This window comes from Haplochromis burtoni, unplaced genomic scaffold, assembly GCF_018398535.1.
Source record: "Haplochromis burtoni strain Fernald_Lab_line unplaced genomic scaffold, NCSU_Asbu1 Contig_59, whole genome shotgun sequence".
In the NCBI taxonomy this organism is placed as follows: Eukaryota; Metazoa; Chordata; class Actinopteri; order Cichliformes; family Cichlidae; genus Haplochromis; species Haplochromis burtoni.
The window spans coordinates 1,503,769-1,521,279 of NW_024582420.1; the positions used below are offsets into that span (position 1 = coordinate 1,503,769).

The 17,511-nt window shown below is 39.9% G+C and overlaps 1 protein-coding gene across 1 annotated transcript in view; it reads left to right on the forward strand.

The window, feature by feature from the left end:
* Window positions 1–17,511, forward strand: part of igdcc3 (immunoglobulin superfamily, DCC subclass, member 3) — a 67,515-nt gene that overhangs the window by 35,628 nt on the left and 14,376 nt on the right. Inside the window, exons 6-7 of the mRNA XM_005931399.2 lie at window positions 1,655–1,813; window positions 6,814–6,979. Coding sequence (XP_005931461.1) covers window positions 1,655–1,813; window positions 6,814–6,979 — 325 coding nt within the window. The remainder of the gene's footprint in view (window positions 1–1,654; window positions 1,814–6,813; window positions 6,980–17,511) is intronic.

Consider the following 17,511-nt stretch of genomic DNA (forward strand, 5'->3'; position numbering starts at 1 on the left):
CGGAGGGCTTTCTTATAAAGCAGCAAACTATTTCTCCAGGCTAAATGATGATCCTCTAAATTTGATCTTTGATACAAGCACATTTGTATGTGCAGTAATGGGATATATTATCATGCACAATATACACACAAAATCATGAGTCTGGTAATCATTTTTGTCATCATATAATTTGATTAGGCCAACATATGCCACAGTGTATTGGTTTGGAGTATGCCATTATGTTTTCAAAGTACGCTTTTACAGTTTTTTAGTCTTTTTTTTCACTTAGATAAGTGGTGATCATACTGTTATCGTCAGCAACAATTTTACCACCACAGAGGACTCTGAGATCTGTAGTCCCATAGACCATCATCTCTCATTTGTCTTGCAACCAGCAGTATGTGATAGAAGGCTATTCTGATGGCAGTTTCAGTATTCCACAAAACTCTTGGTCATGTGGGTCACGACAGTAAACTTAAACGTTTGTGATGGGCATTCAACATCATATATCTTAGTCCTTAAAAATGAAACTAACAATATGTTTTCACAGTCTTTTGCTAATAAAACCTTAAAAAAATAATTTGTTGATAATCCTGATTAGCAAATTCATTTTTAGGCTTAGTGGCATTATTTTGCTAATGTGCAAGTGAATTTCAGTCAAACTCATTATCCAAAGTAACCTTTCTGTTGAAAAGTGACTTGCTTTAGGTTTGAAGATAAGGGACGAACCCAAAAGTATTCACTGACTATTGACCACATAGTTAGCATTTCTGACTGGAGCTCCTTTGTCCGCTGTGGTACCTGTCTCCCTTCCCTCCATTCCTGGCCTTTCAGTGTATCATATCTGGAACGTACAGGCTTACAGGCTGCAGATGGAACTCACAGATGGGATTAAAATGCCCCTTTGGCCCCATAGCTAACATCATAGGCAGACTGAAGCCATTGTTGGAGTTGACACTGCAGATAAGGGAGCACAGGAAAGTGTGTGAGCTTATCATGTAATTACAGCAAAAGCAGAGAGGAGGCTGCTATGGATTGTGTAAGTAGATATAAGATTAGAAGTTACAGTTAGAATTTCTGGTCCCAGACTGGCAGCTGAAACATTTCCAGTGCCAAGAAGCAAACCAGCTTAAAAGAAAATGTACTCTGAGGATTTTTCAGACAAATTCCTGAAAAAGGTGAATGTTTCAACTGGAGCATAAAAGTTTTAATTAGCTGAACATCCGTTAGGGAGAAGCAGAAAAGCAGCATTGATTTACTGTAAAGCACCCAAAAGCCAGATGATTCTCACTGGAAGCTATCACAAAGTCCCAATTAAGTTTTAAAAATTGCAGCGTGTACATGACTCAAACACAAACTCACTGACCTTTCTCGGTGTATGGTGTGCTGGCAGCTTTATCACATTATAGTCCTGAGGAACGCACGCTGTGAGCGCTGCATCCTTGGGGGGACAGAAATAGCGCTGCTTCTGTCAGCTCGTGGCCGTAAACTTGCATGATGTTAATTAGATGTCTTGCTAGTGATTTACACCCACTCTGATCTTTACTATAGTTCAGTTGACCCCCATCTAACATAAACACCCACTGTGCCCATATACCTGGTTCTTTTTATGCTGACTTCCATAGATTCTTACTCATCCTTCTCAACTGTTTTCTTTTTCTCTCTCCCTGATTAGATGGCCGTCCCATCGGGGTGGAGGGAATCCAGGTGCTCGGCACAGGAAACCTGATGATCTCAGATGTTGGTGTGGAGCACTCCGGGGTCTACGTATGTGCCGCTAACAAACCAGGGACCCGTGTGCGCAGGACTGCTCAAGGACGTCTGGTGGTCCAAGGTGAGCTCTGGATAAAAGCAATGACATTTTTTTTTCAGTTGGGTGAAACTAAAAGCACCTGCGAAACATCCTGGGGAACGTGACGAGGTACAGCTCAGCACTATGTGGGTGGATCAGGCAACATGATTACTGTACCATGACTGAAAGCACCTCAGTTTTGCTGCATTGATAAACAAGTGCTTTGCTCCTGTGCCACCAGCGTGTTTTATGTAGGTGGTCTTTAGTTTAAAACCCTCATACTGATCTAGTGGTTGGTGCAGATTTTTCAGGGAGAAGGTTTTGAATGATTTTCCCCCAAAGCAAAGCAAAGCATACCAAAACATTTCAGGCTGATTTTTATTTTGCTACCTTCCAAGCAGTAATTATCGGCTATTTCTGGTATACCAAGCATACTTTTACACCTTTTTGTGCCACCAGCAAGATACAAGACCACTAAAATGTCTGCTTGTTGCTCAGAGCTAGAGTCTGTATGGTAGGCATTACAAACATTTCACAAAGAGTTCCGACTCTCAGCTTTTGCAATTTCAGTCATAGTTTCAGGTTTCAAATCCTCAACACTCTGTTAGGAAGAGATAAAAAATAAATAACTGCAGAGGTTTATTTGAATCATCATTTCTTTAATATTGGAGAACAAAAACACAGAGCAAAATAGATTTGCAGCATCACACCGAGAAGCAGACAGTCCTGCAACATCGGCTTTTGTGGTCTCTGAAATACACTTTAGGGACCAGGCGCAGTTTTTATCAACCCTAGGAAGTTATCATGTACAGTATATTGCATTTGTGGAGGCACATGTGATTAGATCTTTTGTGGCAAATAGGTTTTTTTTTTTTAGATAGAATGAACAAAGATTGTTTTGTATTTGGAGGCACTGAGCACAGAGATACTTGATGATTAGAGATGGGACTCTGGAGAGTCAGGGGACGGGTACCGTGAAGCAGGATTTGGGGTTTAGCGAGGTTAAGAGGCTATGTTGGAGATTACAGATCAAGTTGTATCAAAGCATAGCCTACTAACTAATCAGGTCTGTGACACCATTCCTAGAAGATCCTATAGACCATGCGTGCATATTTTCAGAGGAGCTCTAGTTTTTTTTTTTTTTTAGAAACTCTTTAAACCCCTTTTCATTTTTCCTGACAAGCATCGTTAAGAGATACAGATTCTCAGCCTTTCTGCTTGCTTTGCTGCAAGCAGTTTCAGAGCAATTTCATTGTCTTGTAATGTAATGGACTTGCATTTATATAGTACTTCTCTCGTCTTGCTGACCACTGAAAGCACCTTAGACTACAAAGTGCTTGTACTTGTTGGTCTAAGGTGTGCAAGTCAGCCTTCACAGCCATTATAATTTGCTAGTCCTGCCCACTTTTACAGGACATTGCAAACCTGGCTTGATTTGCCCAGTCGAGTTTGCCCTGTTTATTCGATTCAGGTTGGTGAGGTTTAGTGAAGCCACGTTATAAAAATTGTTATACTACAGTCTGAGCTACAAAAATGAGATGCACACTGTGGGCACTTCTGGGAAATTCTATAAATATAACCATCAAATTTAAATTAGAGAATGACATATGGAGATATGATTTGCAGATTTTAGATGCCACACTAGAAGGATAAAAAAAAAACCAGCAACACGGATTCTTTCTTCTTTGTTTGTTGGTTTTCAAAACGCCTAGAAATTGATTTATTGTGTCTTTGTTTTGGCACTGGTATCCTCAGCTCAAAAGCCGCGCCTTCATGTCTGCAGCTTTTTAAAATTCTTCCGCGGTTCTTCACAGGCTCTGCAACAAGAGACAATGCCTCTGCAGTATTGTATCTGCAAGCCTTTTCTTCACTCAAATGACACGTATAATCAGTTTTTTTTTTTAAATAACAGGCCATTAGCATTCAATTTTAGATTTGTTTGTTTTATAACACAGTTGTGTGAGTCTCACAGGAGATAAATATGCAGATTTTCTACAATAAATAAGAAGTAACACCATCATCTGGTGAAAGTGGTAAACCCATAGCACCTCTCTTTTTTTCTTCTCAATATACAATACAATATACTGGGTACTATAAGATACGCTATATATTTATGCATCATTTTGGGAATGATTACATCCAAATTCAAAATATCCTATAATAACATATCTTTGATTTGCCAGTCTTACGTGTAGGTGTTCCTGTAGTTATAGTCATTAGTTTATTTGTACTAGCTGATTACACACTACTGTATGTACAGGTTATGTGAAAACAAGACAAATCAACTCTTAATACATCCTATAAGTCTTTTTAAAGAAAATATACTTTATGTAATGTGGGGAACTTTAATATTAGACAAAAACTTAAAGGTCAATAATCTGTTGCTCTGCCACAGCATGCAGAAGAAATATAGTCCTTTGAAGTTTCATTCTCTGTGTGCTTTCTAACATTTTGATTGAAATGTTGTTGTTCTTTTCATCTATTCTCCACAGAGCTGGAGCCAGTATCATGAAGGTGTTTGATGTTAGTGTTAAGAGACAGGTGCTTTTGACCAAAAGGATATGGCAGGTGTGGGCTGCCCTGTGCATTAATTGCCACCAAGCAGGAAACATCCAGTGTCTGCCTCACTCACATATTGATCAGACGGACCATACTTTGCTCCAGCCTATAGCAGCATCGATCGCAAACAATATTTCATTTCATCTGCTTGTCAAGTCTGCGACGAGCCCCTCACCTGCTAAGGATAAAAAGATGTGGACATTCATGATGTGCTGCTGTCTGTTTTTGGTTTCTGTTATTGATTTAAGGAAACAACAAATGCCTTATTAACTACACATAAACACATGTGTTAGAACTGCTCCGTTATGATGGAATAGTGTGCTTTAATTAGTAATTCTCATTATTCTATAGATAATAAGCTACTATAAGAGGGCTTCAGTGGCTGTCACTGATTAGGAACTTCAATAAGCACAAAGCTAAGAAGACAGTCACAGTTTAAAAAAGCACTTACACAGTAAACAAGCTGGATTTATGTTGGCTCCTTTGGGGTACAAAAAGAGAGAAGAGAGAAACAAAGAATGAAAGAGTAAAACTGTAGCGGCCAAAGAAGCGAAAAACAAGCGTAAGATGGATAGCTGGTGCTCACGGTCTTACCCCACACCCTTACAGGTGCAAATCAATGCCTTCCTGAGCTCCCTCTGACCTTCACCTTCAAGTCAGCCCTCAAAGCACACAGCAAGTGTGCACAAAACAGACAATGAAGCTGGGAAGGACTGAGATGAATGAAAGGACCATCTCACGCTGTCAGCCCCCCTCATTCAAGTGCCTAACGGCCCCTTAGCTTTTCCACTGGGAAGAATGAAAATGCTTACATTGAGAAAGTGTCAGACAACATTTTATTTATTAGTGTTGGAACAAGAAGGAGGGCAGAAGAGCGGGGAAAACAAAATAAACAGGGATTCAACTTGACAACCGAAAGTGTGACAGATCTTTTAAAGTTGACCTGTTTGACTTGTTCCTAGTATATATATTTTTTTATTTTTTTGTCAAATAAAGGCACATAGAGTGGTGGATGCCCACGTTATATATGGCCAAACTTTCAAATAAGGCCAGCGTATGTGTAAGACCCTATTTCGAGGGATTTTTTTCCCACTCTTGGCTGTATGATGTCAGTAGAAGCAGGATGTGGTTAATATGTTTATCTCAAGCGTACAGCTCTGGCCAGCGCAGCGCCTGTTTAAAACCTTCTGTTTGCTAGAGGCAGTCAAACAGAAGACACGGTGAACTGAGGGTCATCAAGGGCCAGTATAGGATAAATAAGGATTATACAAAAAAGTATATCATGTAAATGTACACTAATAGATGCCAAGAATTAAAAATATGCATAAAAATGAGCATATTAGGTCCATTTTACAGGAACTATGGCTCATGACCGCTTTAAAAAAAAGACAGGAAAGTCTAGCTCCATTGGAAGCAAAATATTAAGACGTGACTAAAGACTTTTGCACAATACTGTATTTCTTCATTCATTCCTCTTAGTTTGGACTTTTAATATGTAGCCCTCAATACTCCATATATGTCATAAATGTGCTGTCCCTAAGAGAGCCAGCTAAAATTACTTAACCTATTTAAAACAAGTGCAGCCTTTTTTTATAAACAGTAATCTGTTGCACATTACTCATTACCTTTTTTAATACTTTTTTTTAAGCAATCTTATAATCCCATCAAATTATAGGTCCAAAAGTTTCTCTTTAAGAGTCACCTCTCTGATTCAGTCACTTTGATCTCACGGTATTTGTGTTCAAGCTATTTCAGGTTTTCTCAGGTTGCTCATCCTCCCTTGATGATGATGAAGAAAATGACAGGGACAGAAAAAAAAGGTGGAACAGTGTGGTATTTTTACTAAAGGCATCATGATACGCCTCCAGTAAAGGCATTATATAAACCCGCGTATATATAATACCATCAAATTTTCTCGGCTAATGTTGTCATAAATAAATTAGGCTGTCAGATCACTTACAGCTGTTGGGACAATTATAAGCACAGAGGAGATAATTCAAAAGCACCAACGTAGAAAATTATAATCCAGCAGGTATAATTTTAATTACTCTTTAAATTAAAATAGAGCACCTGCCATTTTGAATAATGAATAATGGCTGGAAGCCTGAATCAAGTGATGAGAGCAGATATGATAAAAACTGAACTGCTGTTTTAAGGCAAATTACTCTTAAATTAGTCTTATGGCTTTATCTCGCTTTCCTGCTTCCCCCTTTTCCTGCATCTGCATTGATCTGGTGTCTATCATAATCCTGCCAACTGACCCTGAATTATATCTCTACAGCAGTATTTATACCATTCATGCATACACTAGGCTTTCATATTTTCCCTTCCTCATTCTCACCCTTTGGCTTTTTCTTTTTCTGCACCTCTTAATTCTGCCAAAATTGTATTTCTATTTTTCTGGCACCGATCTATCCAGCAACATCTTTTGCTTGACGGATTGAGGTTACTCGATCTGATTCTCAGTCTGCCTTCTCTTACAGCTCCAGCAGAATTCGTTCAGCCTCCACAGTCCATCGCCCGCCCCGTCGGCACCACCGCTATCTTCACCTGTCAAGCGCGGGGTGAGCCTGAGCCGCAGCTCACCTGGCTGAAGAACGGGCAGATTCTGGAGCCCGGGGGGCACGTCAAACTCAGAAACAACAACAGGTAAACAAAAAAACAAAAAAATTAACTTTAATCATATTCAAATTTATTCATATATACATAAATGCTCACAGAGGCACAGAGCTCTGTAGTAAGACAGTTTGCTCAGTTTTTGCTCATTCTGTCAGAGGTTTTCTACAAAATGGTCCCTTTTGATACCATAAATTTGTTTAAACAGCTGTTTGTTTCCTCACCTAAAACTTTAGGCAGTCCAACAAAAATGTCAAGTGCATTTCCTCCCATAGAAATTGCCACTTGAACCATGTACAACAACCTACAGAGGATCTTATTAACTCATATTAACTTATTTATAGCTTAAAAACCCCCGCATATGCTTATGATATTCTATTTACATGAAAAACAAAAATGACAACCCAAAAACTCTTCTTAAAAATGATCTGTAACGAATCTGTCACATGTTACAGCGATTTCATTAAGTCATCATCATCTGGGCTGTTACATAACGTGATAACTGCATTTATCACAGATCAGATTTCTTTCTTTCTTTCCAGCCGTCACTTACAAAGCTGCACCCAGCTAACAGGACTAATATGGTTGTCAGTATTAATTGCTATTGCCTTGATCTGATCATTGGCATCATCAAATGCTCATTTTCACCACATTTGTGTTGCTTCTATAACGCAGCAGCTGCTGGAATACGCTCCTGCCAAGGCGTGAGCCTCAATTTATTTTTGCGTCTTTATGTGTGTGCTGTAAAGGCTACATTTTACAGCAGAAACTATATATATATATATATATATATGTATATATATATATATATATATACTCCAATTATCCTTATATGCTGTTATTATTCATATTATACGAAATATGAAGTCAGTATGCAACAAAAAGAATCAATACTCACACTACATCGCAGTGAGTGATGCGAGCAGACACCTTCATCGCTCACACACACTGCTGTACTCCTACTTGCCTTCCACCAGTCTCTATTTGTCAGCGAGATGGACTGAGGGGCTAACAAAGAAGGAAAGAAGAGTGGGAAGATATAAATGGGAGGCCAGACTTAGATGTGGTGAAAAAGTGAGAAAAATGAATCTCACTTTGTGTTCAATAGAGAAGTGATGAGTTGGCAGGAAGAATAGATGAGACGAGAAAAAGAAAAAGGGTAGCCAGAGCATTACAGTATTTCTACTCTACACCATTACTGCATGACCTGCTGTTACATGAATCTTATGCAAACTATCTGATTGGTTAAGGAGGCAGGCCTCAGCTTGAGATCTCCCATTAGCTAATTACATCACAAACTCAGCTGGTTAAACAGGAATTGCAATCAGCTATTTAGAGAACCGAGCAGCTTGTTGTGCATCTTAAGACTCTGCACTGTCTGTCTGTCTGCAGTGTAATGTTAAACTCTTTCTGTTCAGGGAGTTTGTTTAATGAAAATCAAGAAATTCTCACATTTATAAAACAACTGAATCATGTTGAAATTTGTGCTTAGAAACTGAAAATTTTCTCTTTGACTGACAGATAACATATATAAACATATGCTGCAAGGCTCAAACAGTAGTAAATCCAGAACCTATATTATATGTTCCTTGTATAATTTTCCCCTCACAGATGCTGTATATTTGTTCGGTAGTTATATTTTGCTAAAATAATTTGGTGAGTGTAGGAGGGGAAAGTCCTTTATGCTGAAAAAATTATGAATTAGTCAACCTTTTATAATTAAACAAAAAACCTCTGTAAATGACATAGCCTGTATTGAAAAGATGGGTGTAGTCGTCTGCAGAGTGAAGCCAGTGCCTCAAGTCTGCATTCTTTATAGTGGCCAGCAGGGGGCAACTTAAATAAGATGGTAAAGAAAATTGTGAGACACATGTTTGACTTCTCCCTTGATTTACATCCTCTGTGAAGTCTTTCCTGGTGAGTTTATGGTCTTGATCACTTGGTTTAACTCCTACCTAGTAAAACACATTCAGGTCATAAAATCCTTCATCCTGTTAAAAGGGAGTTTTTCTTTCCCACCATCACATAGTCCTTGGTCATTGGGGCTCGTCTGATTGTCAGGGTTTTCTCCCCAAATACTAGCGACAACAGTCGCCTCAAGGTGCTATACGGTAAAGGTGAAGCTTTACCTTAAAGCACCTTGAGGCGACTGTTGTTGTGAATTGGTGCTATATAAATAAACATGGACAGAACTGAATTGAAGGTTATGTCTACATTTAAGATTAATCATGCATTAATTGCCAAGATTTGATGATGTGGAGAAAAATTCTGAACACTTTTAGATTCATTAGTCAATCTCTGGATATTTAAAAGAACATTTTTTAGTCATAATTACATAAGATTACTCATCTACTGCACTCATTATATCTCATGTGTATACATTTGAGGGGAAAAGGGTAAAAATACATGTGACTTTCCCACTGAGGTATAAACATCTTGCAGATTTTAGCTGTATATTAAATTCACTCAGCTGGCAATTCACAGTGGGGTGAGTTTTACCGAGAGCCTGAAAGACCATGTAGTGCAGGGGTGTCAAACTCAAATACACAGTGGGCCAAATTTCAAAACTGGAACAAAGTCGCGGGCTAACGTTAATATTTATTGAAAAAAAAATCTTCCTCCAGATATAAGAATGAATCTTTTCTTATGGACTCAAATAAGTTTTGCTGAAAAACTGAATATGGAACAAGCAAAGCTTAATACTAAACAATATATATATTAGCTGTATAATACCAGCAGGCCAGCTCTAATAGTAATTTGGTATGGCTTCGCGGGCCAAATGTAGTTAGGCTGCGGGCCAAATTTGGCCTGCGGGCCAGAGTTTGACACTTATGATGTAGTGCGTTTTCTGGAGGTCCTAAAAATATATATATGGGATCAGGCAGAATTTACCTGCTGATCCAAGCTAAAACAAATGATATATAATGATATGCAAATTCATTCAACAGCTCCGGGTAGCACAATTATTCTGTTTTCACAGATATGTACATATATATAGATATATTCAGAGGCTATCAGATAGTGTAGGCTTGAGTACACAATGCAACATACCTAGGAGAGAGATTTTAATTAATGTGTGTGGTCGGTGTAACAGTATATACACACACTGCCAACTCTCATGATGCTGACCTTCAAGAGCAAAGAGGGAAGGAAGGGGAATCGATTGTGCATTTCATTCATACACACGCACACACATTAATCAAAAAGCAAGTCTGTATGTGCAAAATAGCCCCACGGTGCATGCCATCATTCATTTTGCACTCACACATAATCCAACATGACAATTCACAAGTGTGATGCCCTTTACTCCTCAGCCGCACGAACGCTTTTCTCGCCAAATGCAGGAAACCGACGAGGCTGTGTCGGCAATATGCGGTGATGTCAGAAATAAGCTGATTGGCTGCTTCTGTAAACACGCGAGGCGTGTGTTCTTCCTGACACAACCCAACAAATGTGACACCACGGATACACACTGCCAGCATTATTATGAAGCCCCTTCATTATTAGTGTTTGCTGGCCAGCCTCCTGTGAAATATGCTATCTTGGTTATTTAAACCCTCTCAGAGTTGGATCATTATACATTGTTCTTACATCACCAAAGCTGCCGTGTGTGATCCCTCGACAAACACAAGCTGTGATCTCCGACAGTTTAATAATTGAGAGGTTGAAAGTCAGCCTGTTTAGTTTTACTGCAGTGGATGAAAATTAAATTCTCCCTTGTGGTAAAAAAAAGAGAAGAATGACAAAAATCATTAAATTTTAATCATTCAGATCGACTAACAATCCTTTTTCATCTGTTTAGAAAGTTATGTAGTAACTAAAAGAACATTTTCAATTGTGTGTGAGAGGCGTGGTGTATTTTCAAATTAATAGCCAACATCTGAAGGAACAGGGCACCACACAAACCTGGTCATTTTGTAGCAGAATCCTTTCAAAGGTTTTTTTTTTCTTTTCTTTTCTTTTCTTTTTTTTTTTAACTTTCTTTCACCAAGACCTGCCTTTCTTGTTTGCAGGCCCCTCTCTGTGCCCCACATCCCCCTTTCCTGCCCACTTTACAGCGAGCTCTGGCCTGAGCATTGGCCTTGAACTCTGACCTCGCCTGTAATCAGTCATATCCCTGGGCCCTTCCCTCCTCTCAGGCCACAGACAGCTCATCACTCCTCCCCTCCCCCCTTTCCCCGCCTCTTCCTCCTGTTCTCTCTTTGTCCCCAGACTTTTTTCTTCTTCTTCTTCCTTTCACTCTCACTGAATCCAGAATGGCAAAGCTGGCTTTTGATGGGGTGCTGCTCGGAGACAACGGAGAGTAAACACAGCCTTAGCAGCTGAACAACAGACCCAAAGCCCCACTGTCAGCTATCCCCCCCGGTCCACAGCCTTATCTGTCAATCTGTGAAGTGACCTTGAACTGATGAGTAAATGATGGTGTCAACCTGTCAGGACGGGACAGCTCAGTTCAGGAGCTCCAATGAGACAAGCAAGCAGTCCAAATTTAGGCCATACACCTCCCGTGTGTTTTCAACTCTGTCACTCGCTTTTCCCCTTCACATATGTTTGGATCGTTGGTGAGGTGTTGCTTATAAATACAGACCGATCTATTTGAAAAGAAACTGAGTCAGAAAGTATTTGAACATGGTGAAGGTTTCAAAGGTTTTGATTTGAGTAAGCTTAGCATTTACCGCTGCCATTCATCAACAGTGCATCTATAAAACAAGTCATTTTTAGTATTTCTCGACAGTGGATCAATTTGTAACACTGCAGGGAGTAATGGATCAAGAAGACGGAGCAGCCACAGTGAGCTATTAGATGAAGAGTTACAGGCGTGAGGCTGCACACCTCCAAAGTCCGATCACAGCTGCTTAAAAAACGACCACACAAACTTTTCCGTTAATTAAAAGTTTCCTTTTGCTGCATTCAGTTTTCTGTGCTACTGAACCACATTTGCTGTTAGAAAATCAGTCGGTGCTGAAAACCTTGACATCATTAATAAAGAGGGCATGCCACTTGTAAAACCTTTCATCAACTTGTGTGCATGAAAATGGGAAAAAGTTTCTTTTAATGTGTAGAGATAGGAGAGTTGTCCATATATGAGTTCATATAAGCAGCATCAAACCTTGCAGAGAATTTCTTCAATAACTAATACAGTTTCCTGGAATGTTTTGTTCCTCTTGGTCTTTACAAATACTTGTGACGTAGTTATCTAAACATCTGCCATCTGTCACATCATTCCTCAGCAGTGATCTGATACAAAAAGCAATGTGATTCAGATTTCCAGCTGAAGCAACAGAGAGAAAAAAAGACCTCAGAAACGAAACATCGTGTCACTAAACTGTCAAATGACACTGAGGCTGAACTAAAGACATTAAGCCAAAATTAAATGCAAGACATTACGTGCATCAGCACTGAAATCATTACACCTAAATTAATGCAGTCATCACTGTGCAGTGATAATTAACAGAGATAAAAAAGCAAATCTTCATGAATATGATTACAAGATCAAACAAGAACTTGTTTGTAGATAATGAAACTCTAAATCAGAAGCGTCAAACAGTACAAAATGTGAAATGAAAATTACATATAAGTTACTAGTAGTTGGTTCTTATTAATAGCTGGAACATCTGGAAAGTGAAGTGAAGTGAAAGTGATTCAAATTCCTGCAATTATTTGGTTTGTTTTTAAAGAAGTAAAATACAGACAAATAGTTAAATTTGACCATTTTCTGCATCAAGTAACAAAAAGCAGAAATTTTGCGGCTTTTTCATAATCATATAAATCATCAAGTTTCTTGAAGACGTTTCACCTTTTTTTGGGGGGGTGGGGGAGTACAACACATATAGGATCAAAGTCGACTGACTGTGACCCATTAACTAACATCCCTGCTCTAAAATGTCTAAAACATCTAGAGCTTTCCTCCTGGAAGTTATAAAGCAGGTTTTGACAGCAGTTGTGGAATTTCACAAGTGACCAGCTAACAGCGTCCATCCATGTGTTTATGAAATGTATGTGTGAGTGCGTGGGTGTGTGTGAATTAGCATACATGCAGCTGGACGCTACTGTACCTCCTCAAACAAGCGACTTCTTGTGAAATTTCGCTGCCTTCCGTTCTCACACTCATGGGGCGCATCCGGCCACGGTGGCATTGAGTAGGGCATCCCTGGGGGCCTCTTTGCTGCATCTGGTCAGGCTGCTTGTCTGCAAACACTCCATCCATCGCTGATATGAAAGGCTGTCAGAAACGTGATGGTTGAGTAGCGAGCTGAGGGCTGGTGACTGCTGCCACCTCAGGGGTCAGAGGTGAGATTGGCTCAGAGAGGCTGCAATGCAGAACACCTCTTTGACCTGATAATTATACAGATTGAGTCCACCTGGCAGCCTGGAGCGAATAATGACTCTTCCATCTCGCAGCTTTCTCTGACCCAGATTAGAAATCTCCAGTAACAACACTTCAATTTTGAAAAGGAAATGGAATAATTCAGTTCTTTGTCCTACCTGCTGACCCAGAAGAGGCTCGCCTGACCTTAAAAATCCATCTGCATGAAACGCACTGAGGCTGGCGTGATGTCAGTGCTGCTGAGAACTGAAATACCACTTTGCTCATGTTCCCTTTCACATAACTAGGAGGATACCTGCAGGGTACTGGTAGCAATATAGGGAGTGCAGAATTATTAGGCAAGTTGTATTTTTGAGGAATAATTTTATTATTGAACAACAACCATGTTCTCAATGAACCCAAAAAACTCATTAATATCAAAGCTGAATGTTTTTGGAAGTAGTTTTTAGTTTGTTTTTAGTTTTAGCTATTTTAGGGGGATATCTGTGTGTGCAGGTGACTATTACTGTGCATAATTATTAGGCAACTTAACAAAAAACAAATATATACCCATTTCAATTATTTATTTTTACCAGTGAAACCAATATAACATCTCCACATTCACAAATATACATTTCTGACATTCAAAAACAAAACAAAAACAAATCAGCGACCAATATAGCCACCTTTCTTTGCAAGGACACTCAAAAGCCTGCCATCCATGGATTCTGTCAGTGTTTTGATCTGTTCACCATCAACATTGCGTGCAGCAGCAACCACAGCCTCCCAGACACTGTTCAGAGAGGTGTACTGTTTTCCCTCCTTGTAAATCTCACATTTGATGATGGACCACAGGTTCTCAATGGGGTTCAGATCAGGTGAACAAGGGGCCATGTCATTAGTTTTTCTTCTTTTATACCCTTTCTTGCCAGCCACGCTGTGGAGTACTTGGACGCGTGTGATGGAGCATTGTCCTGCATGAAAATCATGTTTTTCTTGAAGGATGCAGACTTCTTCCTGTACCACTGCTTGAAGAAGGTGTCTTCCAGAAACTGGCAGTAGGACTGGGAGTTGAGCTTGACTCCATCCTCAACCCGAAAAGGCCCCACAAGCTCATCTTTGATGATACCAGCCCAAACCAGTACTCCACCTCCACCTTGCTGGCGTCTGAGTCGGACTGGAGCTCTCTGCCCTTTACCAATCCAGCCACGGGCCCATCCATCTGGCCCATCAAGACTCACTCTCATTTCATCAGTCCATAAAACCTTAGAAAAACCAGTCTTGAGATATTTCTTGGCCCAGTCTTGACGTTTCAGCTTGTGTGTCTTGTTCAGTGGTGGTCGTCTTTCAGCCTTTCTTACCTTGGCCATGTCTCTGAGTATTGCACACCTTGTGCTTTTGGGCACTCCAGTGATGTTGCAGCTCTGAAATATGGCCAAACTGGTGGCAAGTGGCATCTTGGCAGCTGCACGCTTGACTTTTCTCAGTTCATGGGCAGTTATTTTGCGCCTTGGTTTTTCCACACGCTTCTTGCGACCCTGTTGACTATTTTGAATGAAACGCTTGATTGTTCGATGATCACGCTTCAGAAGCTTTGCAATTTTGAGACTGCTGCATCCCTCTGCAAGATATCTCACTATTTTTGACTTTTCTGAGCCTGTCAAGTCCTTCTTTTGACCCATTTTGCCAAAGGAAAGGACGTTGCCTAATAATTATGCACACCTGATATAGGGTGTTGATGTCATTAGACCACACCCCTTCTCATTACAGAGATGCACATCACCTAATATGCTTAATTGGTAGTAGGCTTTCGAGCCTATACAGCTTGGAGTAAGACAACATGCATGAAGAGGATGATGTGGACAAAATACTCATTTGCCTAATAATTCTGCACTCCCTGTAATGTTACCGGGATCTTTGGACAATACCTGCTATTTCACTCGTTTTCAGTCCATTCCTTATACAATTTGTAGAGGAATTTGTTGTTGTTTGTTAAGCCATTTAACACTGACGCCTAAACCATAAGTCACCCTAAAAAGGGCACCTTACTCAAAGGATGAACCTGAGTTGTGTCTACACATAACAACCAAATTAACAAAGAAACAAATTCTATCTTAAAGCACAAAGCACAGGACGAGCCTGTCACAAAACACATAATTTGTTCCCATCTATGCGACTCTATGAAAATTGTGAACAGTAACACAGTTTGTCAGACATGGTGTGCAGCATGTCCTTTAAAAATCTGATAAAACCAGACAAGTGGAAAACAAAAGAAGAAGTGGCAGGCCTAAAAACTGATGAAGGGTATCTGAATAAGCAGCAAAGACCTGACACAGGACCTAACAGATGCATCTGGCTCTTCAGTTGATCCACCTAGTGCTGGCTGTCAAGAAGCCATTCTTAAGGAAGGGAAACAGGAATAAAAGGCTGAGTTTTGCCAAATTACACAAGAACTGGACAGAAAATTAGTGGCAATAGGTGTGATGGCAGTACCGTGGCATGGTGGTTAGCAGTGTTGCCGCACAGCAAGAAGGGCCTAAATTCCACCATCAGGAATCCATCCACCATCTTTCTGTGTGGAGTTTCCATGTTCTCCTTGTGTTTGCCAGGGTTCTCGCCGGGTACTCCAGCTTCCTCCCACAGGCAAAAGACATGCAGTTAGTGGGGATAGATTAATTGATCAGTCTAAATTGCCCATACGTGTGAATGTGGGAGTGAATGGTTGTTTGTCTCCGTGTGTTAGCCCTGCCACAGACTGGCGACCTGTCCAGGGTCTACCCTGCCTCTCGCCCTATGTCAACTGGGATATGGTCCAGCGCCCCCCGCGACCCTAAAAAAGGATAAGCGGAAGCAAATGGATGAGGTTTGATGGAGTGATGAAATTTGAAACTTTGAATGTCAGGAGTTATTCCTAAAGACCAACCAATAAGTTACAGGGAAGCTTGCCTAAGCGAGTTCATTGAATAATAAAGGTGATCACATAAAAATATATAGAGTTGTTAGAACTGTTAAATCACTACATCTATTTCCCATTTTTCCTGCAAAATATAAAGAGAAGAGGGATAGTTCAAGATTGACACATTACTTTCTAATAGCCCATCTATATTTTGATTTCTTTTCCTCATAGCAGCATTGTGAGGAAAGTTTATTTAATATAATGCTTCCTGTTCATCAAAGAAAAGTCACATTCTGCTGTACCAACTCATACAAACTGGAGTAGCAGGATATTGCAGTTTGCATTCAGTTTCCTCGCTTAAAGTTAAAACACAGCGTGAGAGCCACAAACCCGACAGTTTACTTCCCTTTATCTGGCAAATGCTTCTGAACTCGAGAAATAATATGACCAAGGGGTACACCATCTTCAAGGTATAGCTCAGTCCATTTCATATTCATGTTTTGTTCGGCATATATTATACTTTAAATACAGCAGAAATGGCCTTGACATAACAATGACATGAAGAAATGCTTTACACTGCAGTGCCTCATTTCCGTAGTATGTTAAATGTTTTACTATTTATTTCTTTTGCTTGAAGACAGGCAGAATGTGAAAAGTGGATTATGTATTCTTGTCTAAAAACACCTACACAACCTACACATGTACATACATAAGGTAAACACATGCACACACACAGTGCTCCCCTATATTTATTCTATAACTGAGGACAACCCAGGTAGGAGGGAAGCGATAGAAGTAGAGAAAAATGAGGACAAAGAGCAGCGTGTCAGAGGTTTGATAGAAAAGTGTGTGCGTGTTTGTGTGTGTCCATAGGTAGAGTTCACATGTGTGTATGGAAATGTCACAGTTTATACCGATGTGGGCAAATTTGATTTTTTTGAAGCACTGATATAAATTTATCTACTGCCATGGGAGATTCAGTTCATGATGAATCTAGTATGTGCTCCGCATGATTGAGGACCTTCTGTTCTTACTGCTGCTGCCTGCTGTCTGTGCCACAAATCACTTTTTCTCTCACCCAGCTGAACACAGTAACTCGTGCTCTTGACTTTATGTCACAGTCATCTTTTGTTCTGTGTGGTCCTTACCAGGAGAAAGATATACTACATTAAATGGATTTATTCAAGCATGAATACCTCTTGAGACTTTATTTAAAAACACTACTTTTTAGTTTATGACATATAAAGACTTCAGTCTCGATGTGCGCTGGAGCCTAGAAGGACTTGTCTAGACATTGCCCATGCATGTTACTGTATAGATGGCTGATGTTTTCAGCTAGCAGCTTAAGCACTCTTTAATCTA